We start from the raw sequence: 19,285 nt of genomic DNA, 5'->3' as shown, positions 1-19,285 counted from the left end.
GTAATTAGAAAAAACAAAAACAGAAAAAACCCTCTGAAGTAAGAACACTTTCATTTTGAGCTTGAGCGGTGTGACCTTTTTGAAGCTGGGCTGGTGAGTTATGTGTTTTTAAATATAGTAATGGCAGTTTATTTTGAGCGCAGCACTCCGGGGAGAGTTATCACAATGGCCTCATTTTGCCAGAGCGTGATGGCAAACGTTGCGTGCAGGATTGTGTCATTGTCAAGTTGGGTATTCCTTTTTCCTCCCTCGTTCTGTCTGTTATCTGATGTTCGTGTCTCTATATTTACAAGCTTGGATAAAAGCGTCATTTTCAGCTCTGATAGTGCATGAAAACAGCTTTTAAAAATGGACACGGCGACGTTAGAGATAGGTCAAAAAGGGACAAAACTTCAAATCGCTGTCGAGCTCCTGCAGCAGAGCAACACGTCCAGTCAACTCTTTATAACTTTTACTGTTTAAACTTAATTTTTGTCAAAAATGAGATCACCTGCCAAGTTGGTCACATATGATGTGGTTTGGGATTTTGTGTCAACCCCATATTATAACAGTAGCTTCACAAAAGGTATTGAATGACATTTAAATTTACTAACCTAATAGAGATTAAAGGCCCTGAATGACAGTGAGGTGGTAACATTTATGGAAAAAACCTCACATAACCACATGAAGAAAATAAACTGAGGAGAAATGAGTGAAAAGTGCCTGGGTTGGGAGTTCAGCTGGACTGGGTCTTTAAAGGCCTTTATAATTCAGTTAATTATAAAAAAGAATGAAAACTAGTTTATCTCAAAAATTTAAAATGACTGAAAATCAACACTTGGAAATAACAACCTAGCTTATTAAAATAAACATAATATCACAGAACTAAATAGTTCAAAAAGCTAAAGGAGCTCAAGTAAACAGAAATTACAAAAAAGTGAAGAACTCAGAAAATTAGAGGCAAATATGACATGACAATGAGTTTCAAATGAATCTAAGTATTGTGTATGAGGTGATGAAAATTTGAAAATATGTTTTGAGCTAAGTGAGAAAGAGTTCGGCTGCATGTCCAGTAAATGATGCAGAAGATGGTCTGGTTCCATTGCTTCAGTTCAGTTGTATTTACATAGAGCCAAATCACAACAACAGTCAGCTCAGGGCACTCAATATTGTAAGGTAAACCCCCTAAAATACAGAGAGACCAAAACAATCAGATGACCCCTATTAGCAAGCACATGAGCGACAGTGGGAAGGAAAAACTCCCTGTTAACAGGAAGAAACCTGCAGCAGAACCAGGATCAGGGAGGAGCGGCCATCTGCTGTGAACGGTTGGGTTTGAGGGGAGGTAGGCAAAACAAGAGACATGCTGTGGAAGAGAGCCATAGATTTTTATCTATTCATTATAGTCTCAGTATTTTGGATTACCTCTCTGTCAGGCTGAAGAAACCAAGCAGCATGTTGATTCAGACTGGATTCAATCAACAGAAATAACAAATTCCTTCACAGAGTAATATGGATGCAATCCAGTCAATGTCCAGTAACATGTCAGAAATTACACCACTTTTTACTTTTCACAACTTATTTGTTAGGAGGAGCAAACTAAAGCTAACTTGGTGTCTAGCAACCTATCGATACACCTGCCCTAATCAAGAGATCACTGGAGCTGAAACAGGGGCAGGAAGAAAGCGACTGATAAGCGACATAAAAATGTGTATGCATCTGACAATACAACCAGAACAACTGGAGACATACCAGATGGTACTCAGGCTGTTTTTTAAAAATACAAATACAGCTGTGTGTTGAAATGTCATCTTTATCGTTGGTGTGATGTTAAAACCACAGGCTAAATACAAATATAGATTTAACTGCCTTAACGTCACCCACTTGGTTCTAGACTCCCAGAATTGACCACATGTCAAATGTCATTAGTGAATAACAAACAAATACAAGTATACATGTTTTCATTAAGAGAAAAAAATAAAATCATGCGTTAGTTTAGAAAACTTTTTATTGAGTCTTCTAAAATCCAAAGTTCAAAATGGAATGCCAGAACTTTTCTTAAGCCTTCAATATGTGATTACTTCACTTGTGGAAAGATAAGTTTATGTATCCCAGTTATATATTTTATATAAAATGCATTTTACACTTTTTTAAAATGTATAAATTATATACAAATCATATATTCCCATTCATAAAGGACTTAAATTTGTTGAAATGTTTTGGCTGGTTTCTGGTCTTTTCAGTCTATTAGTTTGCTTTGAGCGGGAAATGCCGAAGAGCGACGGAAAATCCCGAAGCCCGCGGTGCCTGCTGGGAAAACTCATCAAACCGCCATCTTTCCTTAAAGCGAGTTAGTAGGGCAAAACAACAGCTAGTTTGAAGGGTTATTTCTCCAAAATTAACCCGCTGGAGCAGCGCAACATCAGCTGTTCGTGTGAATAAGAAGCTTAAAGAGGAGCGGGCGGAGTGGAGGGCCTGATTCGGTACACATATCAGCCGTAGAATCCAGCAGTCCGCAGGGCACCATGGGCCGCTCTCGGAGCCGCAGCTCGTCCCGGTCCAAGCACTCCAAAAGCAGCAAGCACAGTAAGAAACGGAGCCGGTCGCGATCTCGAGACAGGGAGCGCTCCAAGAAACGCTCCAAGTCCCGAGAGTCGAAGAGGAACCGGCGCAGAGAATCCCGGTCCCGATCCCGGTCCAACACAGCGTCGTCCCGCAGAGAGAGAGCAGCCTCACCGCCGGAGCGCATCGACATCTTCGGCCGGACACTGAGCAAGAGGAACGCGCTTGATGAGAAGCAAAGGAAGGAGGAGGAGGAGAGGAAGGCGGAGATGGAGCGACAGAGGAAGATGTGGGTATATTTAATACAGAAACCGGCACGTAAACTGTTACATAACGATACTGAACCCCAGCCCGTGTTCGGCTACAAGCTAAGCTAAATGCTAGGCTAGCTGCGGTCATTTGCATGGCGATCGTTAGCTCTCTGAGCTAGTTGGCTAACGCTAACAGGCTGCAAAGGCCGCAGCGCCTGTCAGAGGAAAGCTTTACCTGTTCAGGTGGATCACACCTCTAGTTCTACCGTCATTAATTCAGATAAACATAACTATAAACTCGTATTTTAAGCATCATGATAGAATTGTGAGGTTGTTCTCACTGACCTGCAGTTTTCACTTTGGAAAAAAAAACCCTAAAAAAAACCCCGGAATCGTGCTGGTAAAGTTGAACTAACGAAGTAATGCATGTTGGATTCTCTTTTAACGTTTAAATATGTCAAATGAGTGGCTATTGGTGTGCAGGTCTGTCAGTTAATCCTGCAGTCATAAACTTCCTGCAGCAGGCAGAGATTTGACTCTCTGACCTGCACTGAAGGTCAGATCAGTAGTGATGTTGATGCTTCAGGAGATGCTGATGCTCAGTTACCGACATGCCTAATGTTTCCATGCTGAGTGAAGAGAAAGCGATCTGTGTGGGTTTAGCTCCAGGTTCTCCACAGACATCAGGGCATCAATTTCAGTGCATAGATTCTTGAAAATCCTGCATTTAGAATGAGGATAAATCTGGCACAGTTAGTGATCTAATAACATTGAGCCCAATATTAAACCAGAGCTGAGGGTGTACTGACAACACCTGGAGTGCTCACTAATGAATGCATGCATACATACAAATGCAAATAAATAAATAAAAAACAAGGACACTGAAAGGACAAACAGCAGTGGAGTTGATGTAAATCCAGAAGAGCGAGGAGCATCACAGCCTCGTGTAAATAAAACAAAATCCCCACAATCTGCTCTAACTTGTATATAGGGCTGCTCGATTATGGCAAAAATGATAATCACCATTATTTTCACTGAAATTGAGATCTCGATTATTTGACGATATTTATTTAACCCTTTAAGACCTACCATAGAACCAAGTTCGCCAGAGCTTATATTATATTTTTACATGCTGTAGTGCCATTTTTGGGAGCATTTCAAGTTGCTATACATCAATACAACTGTTATAGCCCATATTTTAATAATATGTATGCATTAAGTCCATAGTAACTACATTAATTGCAAAAAAGTGTAATAAACTACAAAAAAAAATTGAAAATCGTTTTTGTTTTTTTTTACATATATTTCTACTTGGAGAAATTTAAGAGGCTTATCCCTCAAAACTTTAAATACAAAAAAGTTGCAAAAAATAGTTTACACCAACAGGGAATTTATTTTGAGTTTCTTCACAGTTTTATTTTGGAGATACAGCAATTTTTATATACTGCAGGAAAACCAAAAAACAATCCTATGATGCAAATTTGCAAAGAAAACAGCAGGTGCATCAAAATAAACTATTTCCAGCAGTGCAATTCAAGTTCTAAGCATCCCAGAAACTATTCAGAAAAGTATCCGATTGTTAAGTGATGACGTGACGAATCCTACTTCCGGGCCGAAAGTAGTCTGCGTTTAATATGGCTTTTGTATTGTTAACATGTTTAATAATAATAATAATGGATACTTTATTGATCCCCATGGGGAAATAACTTGTTTTTCTCTGCATTTGACCCATTCACTCAGTGAAGCAGTGGGCAGCCCACTAAGCAGGCGCCCGGGGAGCAGTGTGTAGGGACGGTACCTTGCTCAGGGGTACCTCAGGGTAGCCTTAAGTGGATTCGAACCGCTGACCTTCCGATCATGGGGCGACCACTTTACCTACTGAGCTATCCCTGCCCCAATGTTAATGTTTTGTATTTTCTTCTATTTAATCTCAAAAAGTGGCACGGTGGTTAGCACCGTTGCCGCACAGCAAGAGGGTCCTGAGTTCAATTCCACCATCAGGCCGGGGTCTTTCTGTGTGGAGTTTGGATGTTCTCCCCGTGTTTGCGTGGGTTCCCTCCGGGTACTCCGGCTTCCTCCCACCGTCTAAAGACATGCAGCTTGTGGGGATAGGTTAATTGGATAATCCAAATTGCCACTAGGTGTGAATGAATGTGAGTGCGAATGGTTGTCTGTCCCTGTGTGTTGGCTCTGTGACAGACTGGCGACCTGTCCAGAGCGTACCCCGCCTCTCGCCCTATGACAGCTGTGATGGGCTCCAGCGCCCCCCGCGACCCTGAAAAGGATAATCGGAAGCGAATGGATGGATGGATGGAATCTCAAAAAGCTCCTAAAACAGTCAGTGATCACTGTTGACCTCCCTCAGCTTTTATTACCGCTAATCATTTATTTAAGCTCAGTTTTTAAAACCTTAGGATGTAACTACAGCCCAGCCCATGCAGCAGTATATGAATGACTAACCTCGTATTGTGGATGGATTATCTCAGTTGTTCTCCTGGCTGAAGTTTGGTCCTTTTACAGCATCCTGGCATGCGATTACATTTGTTCCTGACCACCGAGAACACTCACGATAACTTTTATCGAGTGGAAAAAAAGTTAGCTTGTTTATATTATGCTAACATAGCTGTGTCGCTAGCGGTCACGTAGCACATCGTTATATACCAGCTAGCCCAACTTCAGTAACCCTACAAACGTCACTGCTGTTTGGTTTTCTGTCTTCATTTATGCTGGAAGTGATAACAGAGCTGTACGTTTTAATTTGTTTCCAAAACCCCGCAGTCAGGACATGCTATATTGTATTTAGATAGAAGCTAGCGAGCTAACTTCCTGCTAACTTCTAACTCCGTTAAATTTCATAAATTCCATTTTCATGGATGCCTGGATGTTAAACTCAATTGTTACACCTGGTAGAGCAGAACGCTGATCATTTTATTAAAGATGAAAGACTTTAGACAGTTCAAGTCTCAGTAATGCCATAGTGATCGTTTGATATATGGACCTGCAGCGGAGTTTAGACCCAGACACGGCTAGTGACGTCAGACTGAACAACCGGATAGAGTCAATCATGACTTATAAAAACACCAGTATAGGCTTTTAAGGCCTACAAGTAAAAAAAACTACATTTTCCGCGAAAATGACGTCACCTCCGGTTTCGGACAGGAAATGGCGGACATGCGATAGTTCGCGTTGACGTCTTTTTCAATGTGGGAAGTGTTACGAACAGCTGATCGGATCGGCAAAGCATGTTTCTGGAATATTATGTTTTTGTTCCTGCAAGCGCTTTTTATGCAATTTTTGCAAAGCTTCATGTGGAAGGAAACTGTGACCTAGGACAAGCTGATGGCATAAGATGTAAGTACATCTCCTCCGGTTTCATATGCAAAACAAATTATTGCGCTAGCTTACGCGGTTCTGGTTCTACAGGGATTTAAAGGGTTAACAATAACAATGTATTGAAAAATGACTTTAAAAAATAATATAAAATAGTGTGCAAATACTGATATGTAGGTGCAAATGTTTGCAATATAAGAAATAAATGAAAAATGTAAACATCTATGTTTAGTGAACTTTGCAGTGTTGCTCTGTGGTGGAGCTACGACACCGTAGCAAAGTTTACACACTATGTCTACTTGATCCAGTCTGACTCCGCGAACCCATAATGTTTCAACACCACTGAAGTTTTTTGGTTTTTTTTATCTCTCTTTTCAACCAACGGCAGTCACTCTCCTCTCCAAATAACTTCTGCTTAGCTTTCCGAGCTTCCCTCGGGCCCTCTTAATTGTTGTGACGGGTTTGAAATGCAGAGAGGTGCGCTCGATTTGCCACACAGAGCAGCACGAGAGTAAAGCACGAGGGAGAGGCTAATAATCGGCTCAATCATTTTTAATGATCGTTGAAAGCCCAGAGCGTAATCGAGATTAAAATTCGATTAATTGAGCAGCCCTACTTGTATAGATGAGTCGCTTTATTTTATTTTAAAGCAAAGATGCTCAGAAAAAAGTTTAAAGGCAAATTTAAAAGTACTGTTCATACAATAATAAAGTTCCAGCAGTGGGGCTTTTAACTTTCCCCTCACAGGTGTATTTTGGGGTTGAATTGTTCTTGATGATGCTCTTGCATGATTTCTATGTTGAATGAGTGTTTTTCCTCCAATAAGCACTTTGATTTCTCCTCTGGAGAGATAATTGTATTAACATATAAACTGGAGAGTGAGACATTCAGTGAAAACCTCTTGATTTATTGAATATTAACTTTACTCATTGATTATTTTATCTCACTTCAGCTGTGGCTGTACTAGTAATGAGTGTTTTTGTAGACACAAACAGCTGGACAGCTGTAGCTCTGAGCATTTGGAGAGAATGTGTTTCTCTTATAGAGAATAAATGCACAGATGTTGATGCCTGCAGTTAAAACCATCTGGATTGTTTATTATTAGTTAAGGCGGGTTTCTGTTGTGCTGATTTTTATTTTTATTTTTTTGTGAGGGATTATATACAGGCATCTGCACAGGGACTCAAACCAGAAACCTTCGATTTACAGTTTGGCTCATGGTGTTAGCAGGTATGCAGGTGCTGATTCCTGCTGTTCTTCAAACTCAGCTGCTACATCTCCATTGAAGCAGCTGGCCATCTTTTCTTTGGTCAAACACTCAGTACAAATACTGCTATAATCAGTAGTTCACAGTTGCAGTCGAAGCGAAATAAAAAGCTAAAAAACATCAACTGAAACCAAACTCAGTAAATGTCTCACCCTGTAGTCCACATGTGAACACAATGGTCCACTGAGAGGAAAAATCAAAGTTTTCATTAGTGAAAAAACAGCTATTCTTCATGTCATTAGTCTGCTCGATTAATGCAGTACTCCCACAAAAGTAAGTAATACAACTTGTAGAATTTAAGAAACACAAATGTGAGTGAAAAGTGGATACTTGGCTTTAACAGGAAGGCCTATTTTAAAGTCAAATTCTATTGATATTTAAAACTTATTTGGTTTAAACAGGATGCAGAGAGAATCAGGACGCATTGAACAACCACAAAACCTGCTGCAACAGCTAAACATCACAAACTGACTTAAACACACAGCTTAAAAAAAAAATTGAGTAACTGTGTTAACTCAATCCTCGTTACTGAAATAATCCTATTTCAGATTTTAATGAAACAGCTGTGACCGTAAATACATCCATGTTGACTGCAGCTTTTCAGGTGCGTGTCTGTGTGTGTGAGAGCCTCCAGGTAATATAACACACAGCCCACACCTGGCTTCCTGTCTGTCTGTCCCGTCTCCTTTCTCCTGCTGCCTAACAGCCACAGGGCCCATTAACCGGGCATACAAATGTAAATATAAAGGATGCTGGGCAGGGCTGGGTCCAGTTTCTGGTTTCCACAGCCTGACAGAGTGAAACCAGATCCCTGAGAGGGTGGAGAGTGTGTGTTTACATCGCTACTAATAAGTTCCTGTTCACACAAAAAGAACAGTTTAAAGAAAAGATAAACAGGAGGGCAGGTGACCTCCATCTAAATTCCACAAAGCACTCAGAAAAACAGTCTAAATTGCACCCAATCTCACATTTGAAATTAAAAATGTCCTCATTGTTGAATTATGTATATTTAAGAGCTGTTTAAAGCAGTTTAGTAAATTCTTAAATATCCATTTGAACAATAGCCTTTCTGTTAATTTTTTTTTTTACCTGATCAGCTGTGTTGTAATATTGGGTTTGGTATGGCTCGTAAAAACCACTCTCAGGTATGATGAATTAAAAACTGGTTGGTTAGCTTTGGGTAAATACAGACTAAGCTTTTATTTTGAGATATTTCAAAGCGGTTCGGTGTGGTTTATTTGATTAGCAATTAAATAGTTCTCCGTTTTAAAACCGAAACACGAATTAGCGACATGCTAACCTTTTGTTCTTTCCTTTAGCCGGCAGCAGGAGATTGAGGAGAAGCTGATCGAGGAGGAGACGGCGCGGCGAGTTGAGGAGCTCGTGGCCAAACGTGTGGAGGAGGAGCTCGAGAAGCGGAAAGACGAGATTGAGCGGGAAGTGCTGCGACGCGTCGAGGAGGCGAAGCGCATCATGGAGCGGCAGCTGCTGGAAGAGCTGGAGCGGCAGCGGCAAGCCGAGCTGGCGGCACAGAAGGCCAGAGAGGTAACGCTCGGTCGTTTGGAACGCAGCCCCTCCCTTACCCCTACACCACCCCGTACCCAAACCCCTTCAGCTCCCTTCACCTCTCAGTTTCCCACTCTGACTGGGTCTTTGGTCTTTTATTTTAACTATTTAAAGTGTAACCCAGCCATGGCACAAGTTTCACACAGTTGGATGCAGCTGTGCTCAAGGAAAGTGGCAGCTTTCAGAATAAAAGGAAAAGGGAGTACCTTGGCTTCAGATACTAAAGCAAATCAATATATCCAAGGGTATAATGAATGTTCTTCATTGGTGTAAATTACTGAAGTAATAATAACAGCAGTGACGAGAATAATAACGAAATTCCTGTCATTCACTTTTTTTTTCTTTTTTTTTTTTTTGCAGTAGTTGCATTTCAGCTCAGTGTGGGAGTCTTTCAGGCTGTTAGCTTAGTTTCTCTTTTCATTAGTCAGTGAGTGGACCTCTCATAGTGAAAAACCATCCAATGGGTTTTAAATCGAAACAAACTACCATGTTACCTCAACTCTCCAGCTGTTTATCCAAAAAATTTCACTTATTCCTGAAATCATGGGTAAGGTGATATGTTTTTACACATTCGAGTATTTGAAAAATTATATTGTTTATGTGTTTATCTTGTGTCTACCCTGAGTTTGGTAGGATGTAACGTGCTACAGTTAAAAGGTTAAAAGTTGACATTTTATTTCTGTTTAAAAAAATTATAATTTAAAAGAGATTAGAGGATAGCAGTGCATTTCTAACTTGCTGGTGAGAGTTTTGCCATGGCGGGTTTCAAAACAACATTCATTTCTTTTCTGGTTTACTCAAATTTCTTAGTTTTGTATTTAAGGTATATATATATATATTTTTTTCTTTTAAATTTAAAGATTAAACTTTACCAACTAGATTGCTGCCTGTCAGTGGTTATTTTAGGGTTTCTTTTGTTTTTTAAGGCTTTTTAAAAACATAAAAAATATACTATGCAATTATTACAAGTCTGACATTGTAACTGCCATTATTAGGGTGGATTTTTTTTTTCTTTCCCGGGCCCCAAAACAAATTTTTCTGAATCTAACAATCGAAACCGTGATATAAAATATTCAAGGCGAAAACAAAACTCACTGCTGGAATATTTATTAAACTGAAAGTTTTTTTTCTTCCGACTTTTATCAGAATAAGTGAACGTAAGATTTACAGACGTTCTATCTGCGAATCTTACGTTCAATTATTATCAGGGAAATCTTCAGTGGTGTGAAACGTGTTATTTAACTTGTTTCTGTGCATAGTCAAGGTATAGACCATGACTTTTTAATAAGTGGAAGAGAGACTTCTGGATTATTCACTTAATCAGCCAGGGATCTGAACTGATTTAGTTATTCATTTTAAAAAAAGCCCACAGGTTTCTAATTGAATAATGAATAGCTAATTTGTTTGAATACAGGTAATTAGTCTTTTGAATTCAGTATTTCACAGTGCAGTTTTTATTTATTTATATTATGTAATCTTTAGCTCTACAGATGTTTTTGTTAATTTAAGTGTGAGTATTTTTATTCCAAATTTTACCTTGTTGAGATGTTTGTCATTGTATTGCACTTTAGGCTATTAGGCTAGGCTGTGTTTAACTTCATTTAGCTGATAAAGCTGGATTTTTCCAACTCTTGGGATTAAGTGTATTATTTTAATACATACAGACTTATTTTAAATTACCTGAACTTAACTTGTCTTAACTTATCTGAACTTACCTCAAGTTAACTTATCCAAAGCTTAACTTCTAGAACACAGCTGAGCTGAACTTATTGCAACTTACTGCACAGTAACTTACTTTTACTCATTATACTTGATAATAATTTGTGTGAAACTACTTGAACTTAAGTTCAGATTAGTTAAATTGGCTTTAATTCTTAACTTAGCATAAGATGAGTTTAGATAGTTTCAGCTTATTAGTTGGAGCTTATCTTGATTTAGGCTAAACTAATCATTTCAGGTATCTGAACCACTACATGGTTGTTACTATATACACATACCAATTGTTTTGGTTGTTTTAGTTTGGTACTTGTGTGACATTGTTTGGTTCATTTGGTATTCCTGCTCATGTTTTAACTATCAAAATGTTTTGCTTTAAAACCTGATTTGTGCTGTGAATTTGTTGAATTTTGGAAGGTAATAAGCAGATTAATGTCGTTAGTCTTCAGTTGGTAATAGCCTGTATACCTGATGAAGGTCAGATGGACAAAAACATTGTAATTTAATTTGTTTTCCAGCAAAAAGTGAGAGTTTGCACAGGAAAGATGCTAGGACATCTGCTAAGTAAGGTCTTCTGGGGTCTTGCCTTTAACTTTATTCAAACTGATTTCTTTTCAGATGCTTAGTCGCCCTAAAGGTTCCTTTTTAAACTAAGAACAAACAACCCTGGCTCCCTCCCTGGGCACTATTAAGAAAAATGGCGTTTGTTTACATCACAGTATTGTGAATGAGCGGTCCAGCTAAAGCGCAGCGGCCATTGACTCGGGACTAATAGGCTAAGAAATGTACCCCCCAACTCTTTGTTTACCCTCAGGACTAGGAAGAAAGGTCAGCGATGTGTAGAAATGTTCATCACGTCTGTTTTAATCCACCTCACCTGCTCTTTAACTCTTTGGGGGAGGGGAACATTACAGGGACGCTTCATTTCCTGTTTCCTGTCCTGACAGGTTAATCCCCTCTCACCTGTGTCACCTGTTGATGATTTTTGTGGAGCTTTTGGAACAAAATGTGTTGATTTATTTTTGTGCTGACAACTTGCTTCTCCTGTAGGCTCAGTTTGGAAATGTGTTTGTGCTGTTTTTTTTGTTAATTTTTTGGAAACACCACCTTCCTAACTAGCATTGACCTGCAACCTTTCAGCTCAGCCGTGACCCGCGTCCTGTACTGTAAGTGTACCGTGGGCGGGTCCACTTCGAACACACACACACTCTCTCTCTCTCACACACACACACACACTTACATACTTGCACAAACACACACCTGCACACAAACACAGACAAACATCTTTGTACTGCACTCCTTCACCGCGGCTGCAGGCTAAGCCGTAAACTGATCAGTAATAAAGAGGAATGGCGCCGTATGGCAGAAACCCCCATATCTACCTACCCACACCAGGAGCGCTCCTGTCTCTGCAGGGGCCACACAGTCCGGACGAGACAGTAAATATTCAACCGTTTAACGCTTTCACCAGTTGTGTAGGTACACAGGAAAATGGTATACGTGCATTGGTGAGCCAAAACTATTCCCTCCTTTATTTTTCTCTTGCTTATAAACATGTTAAAAAGCAGCAGCAGCTTTGATTGTCTGTCTTTTTTATATATGTCTTCTATTGATGAGTGTAATCATGCAGCACTAGGTGTGTGTTAGTCTTTAATTTTTCTCTAGGCAGCATTAGAGGGATTTTTAAAAATGTGTGAGAGGCTGAACAAACTTGTCGTGAGTGTGTGAGTGAGCGCGTGCGTGCGTGCGTGCCTTTTGTGGCCTGTTCGTGCGCTAACATATCATCGTGTTGCTTGTTTAGGAAGAAGAAAAATCGAAGCGGGAGGAGCTGGAAAAAATCCTGGAGGAGAATAACCGCAAGATCGCAGAGGCTCAGGCCAAACTGGTACGCCAAAACGGACACACAACTATCTGTCGTTAGCATCCACTGAGCAGTGTGTTCTCACCATCAGCAATAATTTTACATTATCAACACATAAAAGTTAACGCAACTTAAAAATAAGGCAAAACTATTTAGCTTACTATTTAGATTACTCATTTAGGGTTTGTGAATAAAATATTCAGCTCGCACTAGACACTGAAAACTGTTTGATTATCGTGATGAATCTTCTCTTATTCAGAGAGAGATCTCTTTGAGTTAAAATACAAAAATTTCCAATTTGTCATCAACATGCAAAATTCTGCAATTTGGAAAAACGTTTAACGTTCTAATAATGCTTACAAGAAAATGGCTTTCTTTGGCCACAATACTGGGCTGTATAAACAGGTATCGATAAAATAAATTGTGAAATTTCAAATCAAAGTAATGTTCAAAACCCCCCCAGAGAAGTGTATGTTCTAGAAATCCTTGCACTGTTGAGTCGTTGCATATTTACATGCAAGAACATAGGTTAAACGTTATTTGGTTTTGATGAAGGGACCCCGGGTCAGAATGAGGTCTAGTGGTTAATTCAAAGACTGAAGTTGGATTGAAAAATTGGATTGATTTGAGAAACTGACATTCATCAGCTTTTAATGTCGTGACTACATCTTTAATCCAAAAATCAGGACGGATTGAGACCTTAAGGCTTTTTGCTGTGACATTACTGGGTATGGCAACACTCCACTGGCAGGAAACAGTGTCTACGCAGTGGCTTTGAGTTGATGGTTATCAGCCATGGAAACGGATCTGCAAATAAGTGGGACAGGGAAAAAATAAATTCTGCAGTTTTGTTTATTTGAATCAGGGTCAAACTATAGAAAACCAGCATTCCTGTAATACTTCAAAAACCAAAATGAATGTTTAAGAAGAAAAAAAAAATTAGGACCAATCAAAATTGTGTATTGTGGTTTTTTGTTTTTGTTTTTTATTTTGCTTTTACAAGGGAGCCGTAGAACAAGTTACACAGTACAATAATGCTTCTATGATGGTGACGAGAAATAAATCTAATTACATAATCTAAAAGTAAAATCACGTGTTGTCTAAATCTCAGTCGTATTTACTATTTAAATTGAATTGAGTTGTTAAAATCGATTCCATCTAACGAGTACGTGTTTATTGTTTAATAAAATTGATACGGAATTAATTAATTAATTAATTTCATTGTTTAAGTGTAATAGAAAAATAAATAAATAATTTATTATTATATTATAGCAGAATAAATAAATAATCAGCTAAATCTAACAGAATAACTTTTATTGCCTAAATTTAATGAAGTAATTTTACTGCTACTTACTACTACTATTTGTTAGTATGGGGGGAAAAAATACAAACACCTGTTGTAGTTCCTTCAGCAGCAATATTCTGGGAAACACGGCACATTTAAGGAGCTTCATTTACTTGGATTTACTTGACCTGGCGGTAAGTGTAATCATGGCCTTACGTGACCCCGCCCCTGATTCCTTTTTTTGTGTCTGTCCCGCAGGCTGAGGATCAGTTGCGTATTGTGGAAGAGCAGAGAAAGATCCACGAGGAGCGCATGAAGCTGGAGCAGGACCGGCAGAAGCAGCAGAAGGAGGAGCAGAAAATCATCCTCGGCAAGGGCAAGTCCAGGCCCAAGCTCTCCTTCACCCTGAAGGCCACAGAATAAGACTGCTCCCCCTTCGTCCGCAGGTCATCCCCCTCCCCCATCCAGCTCCTTTCTCCTCCTCCTCCTCATCATTCAGCCCCACTCCTCCTCCTCTGTGGAACGCTCGCTTCGTTTTGGAAGTGCTGAAAGAAGGGGGGGCGCAACCAGCGTGTTAACTCGCTCCCTCCCAGCTTTGAAGAGGAGGCAGCTCTTCACCCTAGGACCATCGCCCCCTCCTCCTCATCCTCACCCTGCTGCACAGATGACTCTTGTGCTTCTGGGTTGTTTTTGTTTGTTTGTTTTGGTTTTTTTTTTTTTTTTTTTTCTTTTTTTAGAAAACTTGAACTTTTTTTGATGTAGATGCTCTAACGTGTCCCTCGCCCTGCCACCCGGTTAAGTCTTAACTCTCGTGCTCTTCTTACGGCCTGAAAGGCAGACCTGATAGGCATCTGACTGTCTAGCTCGGCTCGGCTCATGTGCAGCATGGGAGTCGGCCTGTGGGTTTCCTGTTTGCAGACTCTGTGGTTACCAAATCACAGACTTTAAAAAGCACAGCAAACTTCCCGTCCAGCTCGCCCTCCATTTTAAAAATCCTGCTCCTCTTCTTCTGTGGCTCTGCTTCAGCTCCGCCTGCCGTATGCATTTTGGCTTTTAAATGTTGTCCTAAGAGGAACAATTTAAAAAAAAGAAATAGAAATGAGGTGAACCCGCCGCTCGACTCCCAGACTGCCCATGATCGAACTGCCGGAACCTCCTGCAGGAAACTGAGGAGAGATGGCATTTTCCTGTCTGATGTAATATCATGTGCTGCATCTCCCTCCTCACTCCGAGTTAAAGATAAAAATGTGTAGGAGACAAAAAGCCACAGTCTGTGTTCTGTCCCTCAGTCATGTGCTAGTAAATTAACGGGCGAGGTAAGTGTTGATTCGTAGAGGACTGATTCGCACAAGTTCAGGTAAGACGAGGATTGAGGTCAGCGCGAGCGTGGATGTGTTTTAAGTGTGTGTGAATGTGAGTGTGTGTGTGTGCGTGTGGCTGACCTCAGGTGGGTATATAAAGACTTTTTGTTATGTTGTGGCATTTTGAATTTGTCATGTAATTTCCCCCCAATTGTCAAGGGACTGAACAGATCAATAAATCCATTGAATGCCTACACTGACCCGTGTGATGCTTTCCTGAGCTTCTATCTTATTTAATTCAGCCCTTCACAGTTTCATCTTTAATCAGGTAGCCCGATCAGTGACAAATTTTAATGGCGCCGTTGGCACCACTTTGGAAATTTATTTATTTTTTTCTCAGCGGTCCATTTTCTCCTCTCGAGTCAATACATCACTGTCAGGTTAACCAAATCCCTGTAACAACATTGCCTAATTAGTTGGCAGCTGCAATTTGAGATTTTTCTGCAGCTGCTGGTTTGTTTCCAGCTCGTAACGGCAAGTGAGGTCGCTGCAAGCCGACCGTTCGCTAGATTACAGAGGATGACAAATGACCTCGGCAAACCCGCATTTCAATGCAGCTCAAACCCAACTCTAATGAATCCAATCGAAACTGTCAACCTGCGTTTGAGGGTGTAAGTGAAGCGGTGACGGATGGTGATATTAATGTGGCGAGTTACTAAACTCGGGTCACCAGGCTGAGCTCTGCTAATCGGAGGAACAACCCAAAATGCTGCGGTCCATTTTAAAACGGGCAAACCCAAAGTGCTTTCTGCTGAATGGAGATGGACCAGCAATATAAGCATAAAACCAAAGAGCAAAGCTTTACTTAAAATAAATTAAAAAAAAAATTAAAAAAAACAGCTGAAGGAAAAATGTAACCCAAAACTTGACAGTATATACAAGAAGACCACATTTTTCTTTATTTTACTCTAGAAATGTTTAATATATTTGGAAATGTTTGGATTTCACATAGTACCATAAAACCAGAAAAACACCTGAACAATATAACATGCAAATAAAAAAAAATTAAAAATAAATTAATAAAACTACTTTTTTTTTATGATGAATGTCAGTTTAAAGCTTTAATATAATACTAAAATAGGTTTTATTTATTTATCTTTAATTATTATGGCACAGGAAAGCTGGGAGACCGAAAGCAATGGAGTAGACGGCAAATAACCCAGAGCAGATTCAAACTGCTTATCCTGGTGAACCTACTTGAATGTTTAATATTTTTAACAAGAAGCACTGAGATTTCACAGGATATAATAAACTTTTTCCGTGTTTAAGCTTAGTCTTGCTAGCTAACACAATCTGGAAAAAATGTTTGTTAGTAAATTATTTTTATATTATTTAATTCGTTTTGAATGTCTGGTTGGGTTTGGGCACTAAAGCTAATTACTAAGAAAAAGATGGTGGTTTGATTTATTTATTTATTTTTTTCAAGTGAAATAAGTTAGCTTTTGATAGCGTTCACTGTAGCTTAGCTAAAATGACCATTTTCCCTCTTTAAAAAAAAGATTCATTTTATTGCTGAAACAATTTTGTGATTCAGTTCTATATCGCATAAATGGTACTAAACAAAGAACGAAATATTGCTAAATTAGCTTAGTGAACAGTAACCTAGCCGACCTTAATTGCCTCTATTAGGAGTTTTACCTGATTTTACATAAATAATTTATTTATTATTTCCTTTGTGCCTGTCCTTGTGTTTGTGGGGTTTTTTTTTTTTGGGTTTTTTTAATGAGTACATGGGCTGTTATATTTATGTTCATTTTAATTTGGTTTATATGGCCGAGGATACTCTTTGGAAACAAATGTCGCATCGGTTGCTATTTTCTAAATAACTTGGCTAGGTTAGCTAGTAATAGCTGTAGCTATAGCCTTGTTGATTTTTTTCCCGCACTTTAAAAGTGCTGCTTCTGTGCTTTTCTTTTCTTTTTCTCAAAAAGAATAAAAATAAATGTTTTAAAGAAATTAGCACCAGTAGCTTAAGATGGCCTAGATTAGCTAAATTATCATTTAAACTTTAAATTGGGAGTTCATTTGTTTCAGTTTACCTCCTTTCAAACTAATAAAGCTCAAATCACAAGTCAGTCTGAGAATTAAATATGTAGGTTTAGTTTTAAATTAGTAAAAAAAAAATTTAAATGTTGAGGTTATGGACAGTTACATTGACTTGCTGTTTATTTACACATGTTATGCAGTTTGAATTATTTTAGCATGGTCAATGCACATTACATATATTTTGACAATAAGCGTTCATTTCTCAAAGTAAATCGGGAACTAGAAAAGGTGCTGTGAGTGTAAATGTCAGAGGTAAATAACTACTGTGTTTAAACATGTAAACCACCTTCAGACCTCACCCAAGTGTCTGCAGGCAGAACAAAGCAGCGCCATTAGGGCTCCACGGCTTTTATAGAGGCACTAAATAAAATTATTAAAACATGAATGGATGAAAGCTTAATTTAAGCCTTCAGTTTAAATGTAATAATATTTACAGAGCGGTGAGAATAGCTCATTCAAACCGAAACCAAGCCTGCAGGTGCAGGTTACAACTTACTTTGTTATTTTTGTTAATGCTCTCCAAGCGGTGCACAGAACCGGAGCTAAATAAAATATTGGTTCATTTATTCATACTGTGACTTCCTGCCGGAGTCAGGCGGTCCCTCTGAGTCTGGAGCCACACGTCGGTGAGACTGTCACAGAAGCTGCGAAAACATCCACCGCCCGACCCGGGTGCCCGGCGGACCCACAGCCCGCGGCGGTGCGCTCCTCTGCGGGCTGAGCGCTGCTGCGTGTCCCGCTGCAGCTGACCGGAGCCCGGACCTGCTGGAGCAAGTTTAGGGTGTAAAAACACAACTGAGCCTTAGTAGAGTTCCTTAAAACACAGTGAAACGAGGGAGTTTTTAAACGACAGTGTGTTTTCATAGTTTTTGGATAAGAGACACATCCCGCACTGTTTCCTTTTACCTGGAATGAACTTATTTCCTCTTCCTCCTCACCTGTCTGCAAGAAAGTAAAGGTGTGCAAGAAAAAAAAGGTGTTTTTAAACTTGAATTTCTCTTGAACCGAACTTACACGAAACTTAAAACCACTTTTATTTCCACAAACTTGAATGAAATTAAGTTTCCACGCAACTCCCTACATCTTTTAACTGCTGAAAAAAACAGGTGAGTTTAAATCCTGTGCAGACTGACCTCCTGTTTCTAAGTGTCAGACAGTCACTGGTAAGTGCGTGCGTGTGTTTTACGCTTGTTTTGGCTGATCTTTGCGCACAGACGCTTTCGTGGCCCGACGGCTTCAGGAAGAGCTTTTAAGACTGACAGAAGCTTCCTCTGTCCTGATTCAAACAGAAACAATTAGAAACATCAATAAAAACAAATAGTGGGGATTAAAGGCTGCTCATGAGGACTTTCAGGTGAGAAAATGATTTTTTTTTTTCCTGTAGGTTTGTCACAGACTAGAGGTGCAGCAGCAATAATACAGTAAAGCATATTTAGAGCTGTGCCCATCCGGCATCTAAATTCAATTAAAGTGAAGCTCTGACAATAAACATCCAGCTTCGAATGCAGCTCTGTGTGTTGATTCCGGGCCGGCAGAGGAGAGGGGAGGACGGGGGGACTCCTCAATTATCTCCCGGGTGAAGATCCGCAAAACAAACACCCGCAATCCACTTTAAAACCGCAGATAGCGTGAAGTGTGAGAGAGTGTGAAAACTTCACAGAGCGGAGTGCTCATTAAATTAGAAGCTGTTTACCAAAAGTCAGCAGGTGTGACTGTTTCATTTCAATAAACAGATAAAACAGTAATAATAATGTTTGTAGAGTTAATTGAACGAAGGCTGAGCATGTTTGACGGCTGGAAAATATTATTTATTACAGGAAAGGAGTCCTAGGACACAGCAGAACTAATTTTTATCCCCTGAAAATGTTTATTTAAAGGTGTGAATGTGTGTAAATTTAATTTACTGGGCAACACACAGGCGGGAAATAATGTTTTTAGAAGTAATTATGCAAAGTCTGAGCATATTAAATATTTTTATTAAAGGGGGAAGTCCTGAAACAGAGAAATAAACTGGTTTGGGGCCTCTAAAGACGTTTCAAAATGGTTAAATGTTTGTAATCT

At 39.5% G+C, this 19,285-nt stretch overlaps 1 protein-coding gene across 2 annotated transcripts; it reads left to right on the top strand.

Annotated features, from left to right (window-relative positions):
- Positions 1-1,669: 1,669 nt before the first annotated feature.
- LOC113007855 (arginine and glutamate-rich protein 1-B) lies at positions 1,670-15,372 on the top strand. 2 transcript variants are annotated; one of them, XM_026144859.2, is made up of 4 exons: positions 1,670-2,830; positions 8,709-8,934; positions 12,473-12,556; positions 14,076-15,372. In XM_026144859.2, the coding sequence occupies exons 1-4, from the start codon at positions 2,505-2,507 to the stop codon at positions 14,238-14,240; spliced, it is 801 nt and encodes a 266-aa protein (XP_026000644.1). In that variant the 5' UTR covers positions 1,670-2,504; the 3' UTR covers positions 14,241-15,372. The 2 variants fall into 2 exon arrangements, with proteins under 2 accessions (XP_026000644.1, XP_026000642.1); XM_026144857.2 differs by lacking the exons at positions 12,473-12,556; positions 14,076-15,372 and having other exon boundaries at positions 8,709-9,835.
- The last annotated feature ends 3,913 nt before the right edge of the window (positions 15,373-19,285 follow it).

Source organism: Astatotilapia calliptera, chromosome 16, assembly GCF_964374335.1.
Source record: "Astatotilapia calliptera chromosome 16, fAstCal68.1, whole genome shotgun sequence".
Classification (NCBI taxonomy): Eukaryota; Metazoa; Chordata; class Actinopteri; order Cichliformes; family Cichlidae; genus Astatotilapia; species Astatotilapia calliptera.
Note: the sequence above shows the minus strand (reverse complement) of the source record. Positions and strands in the feature narration are given on the sequence as shown.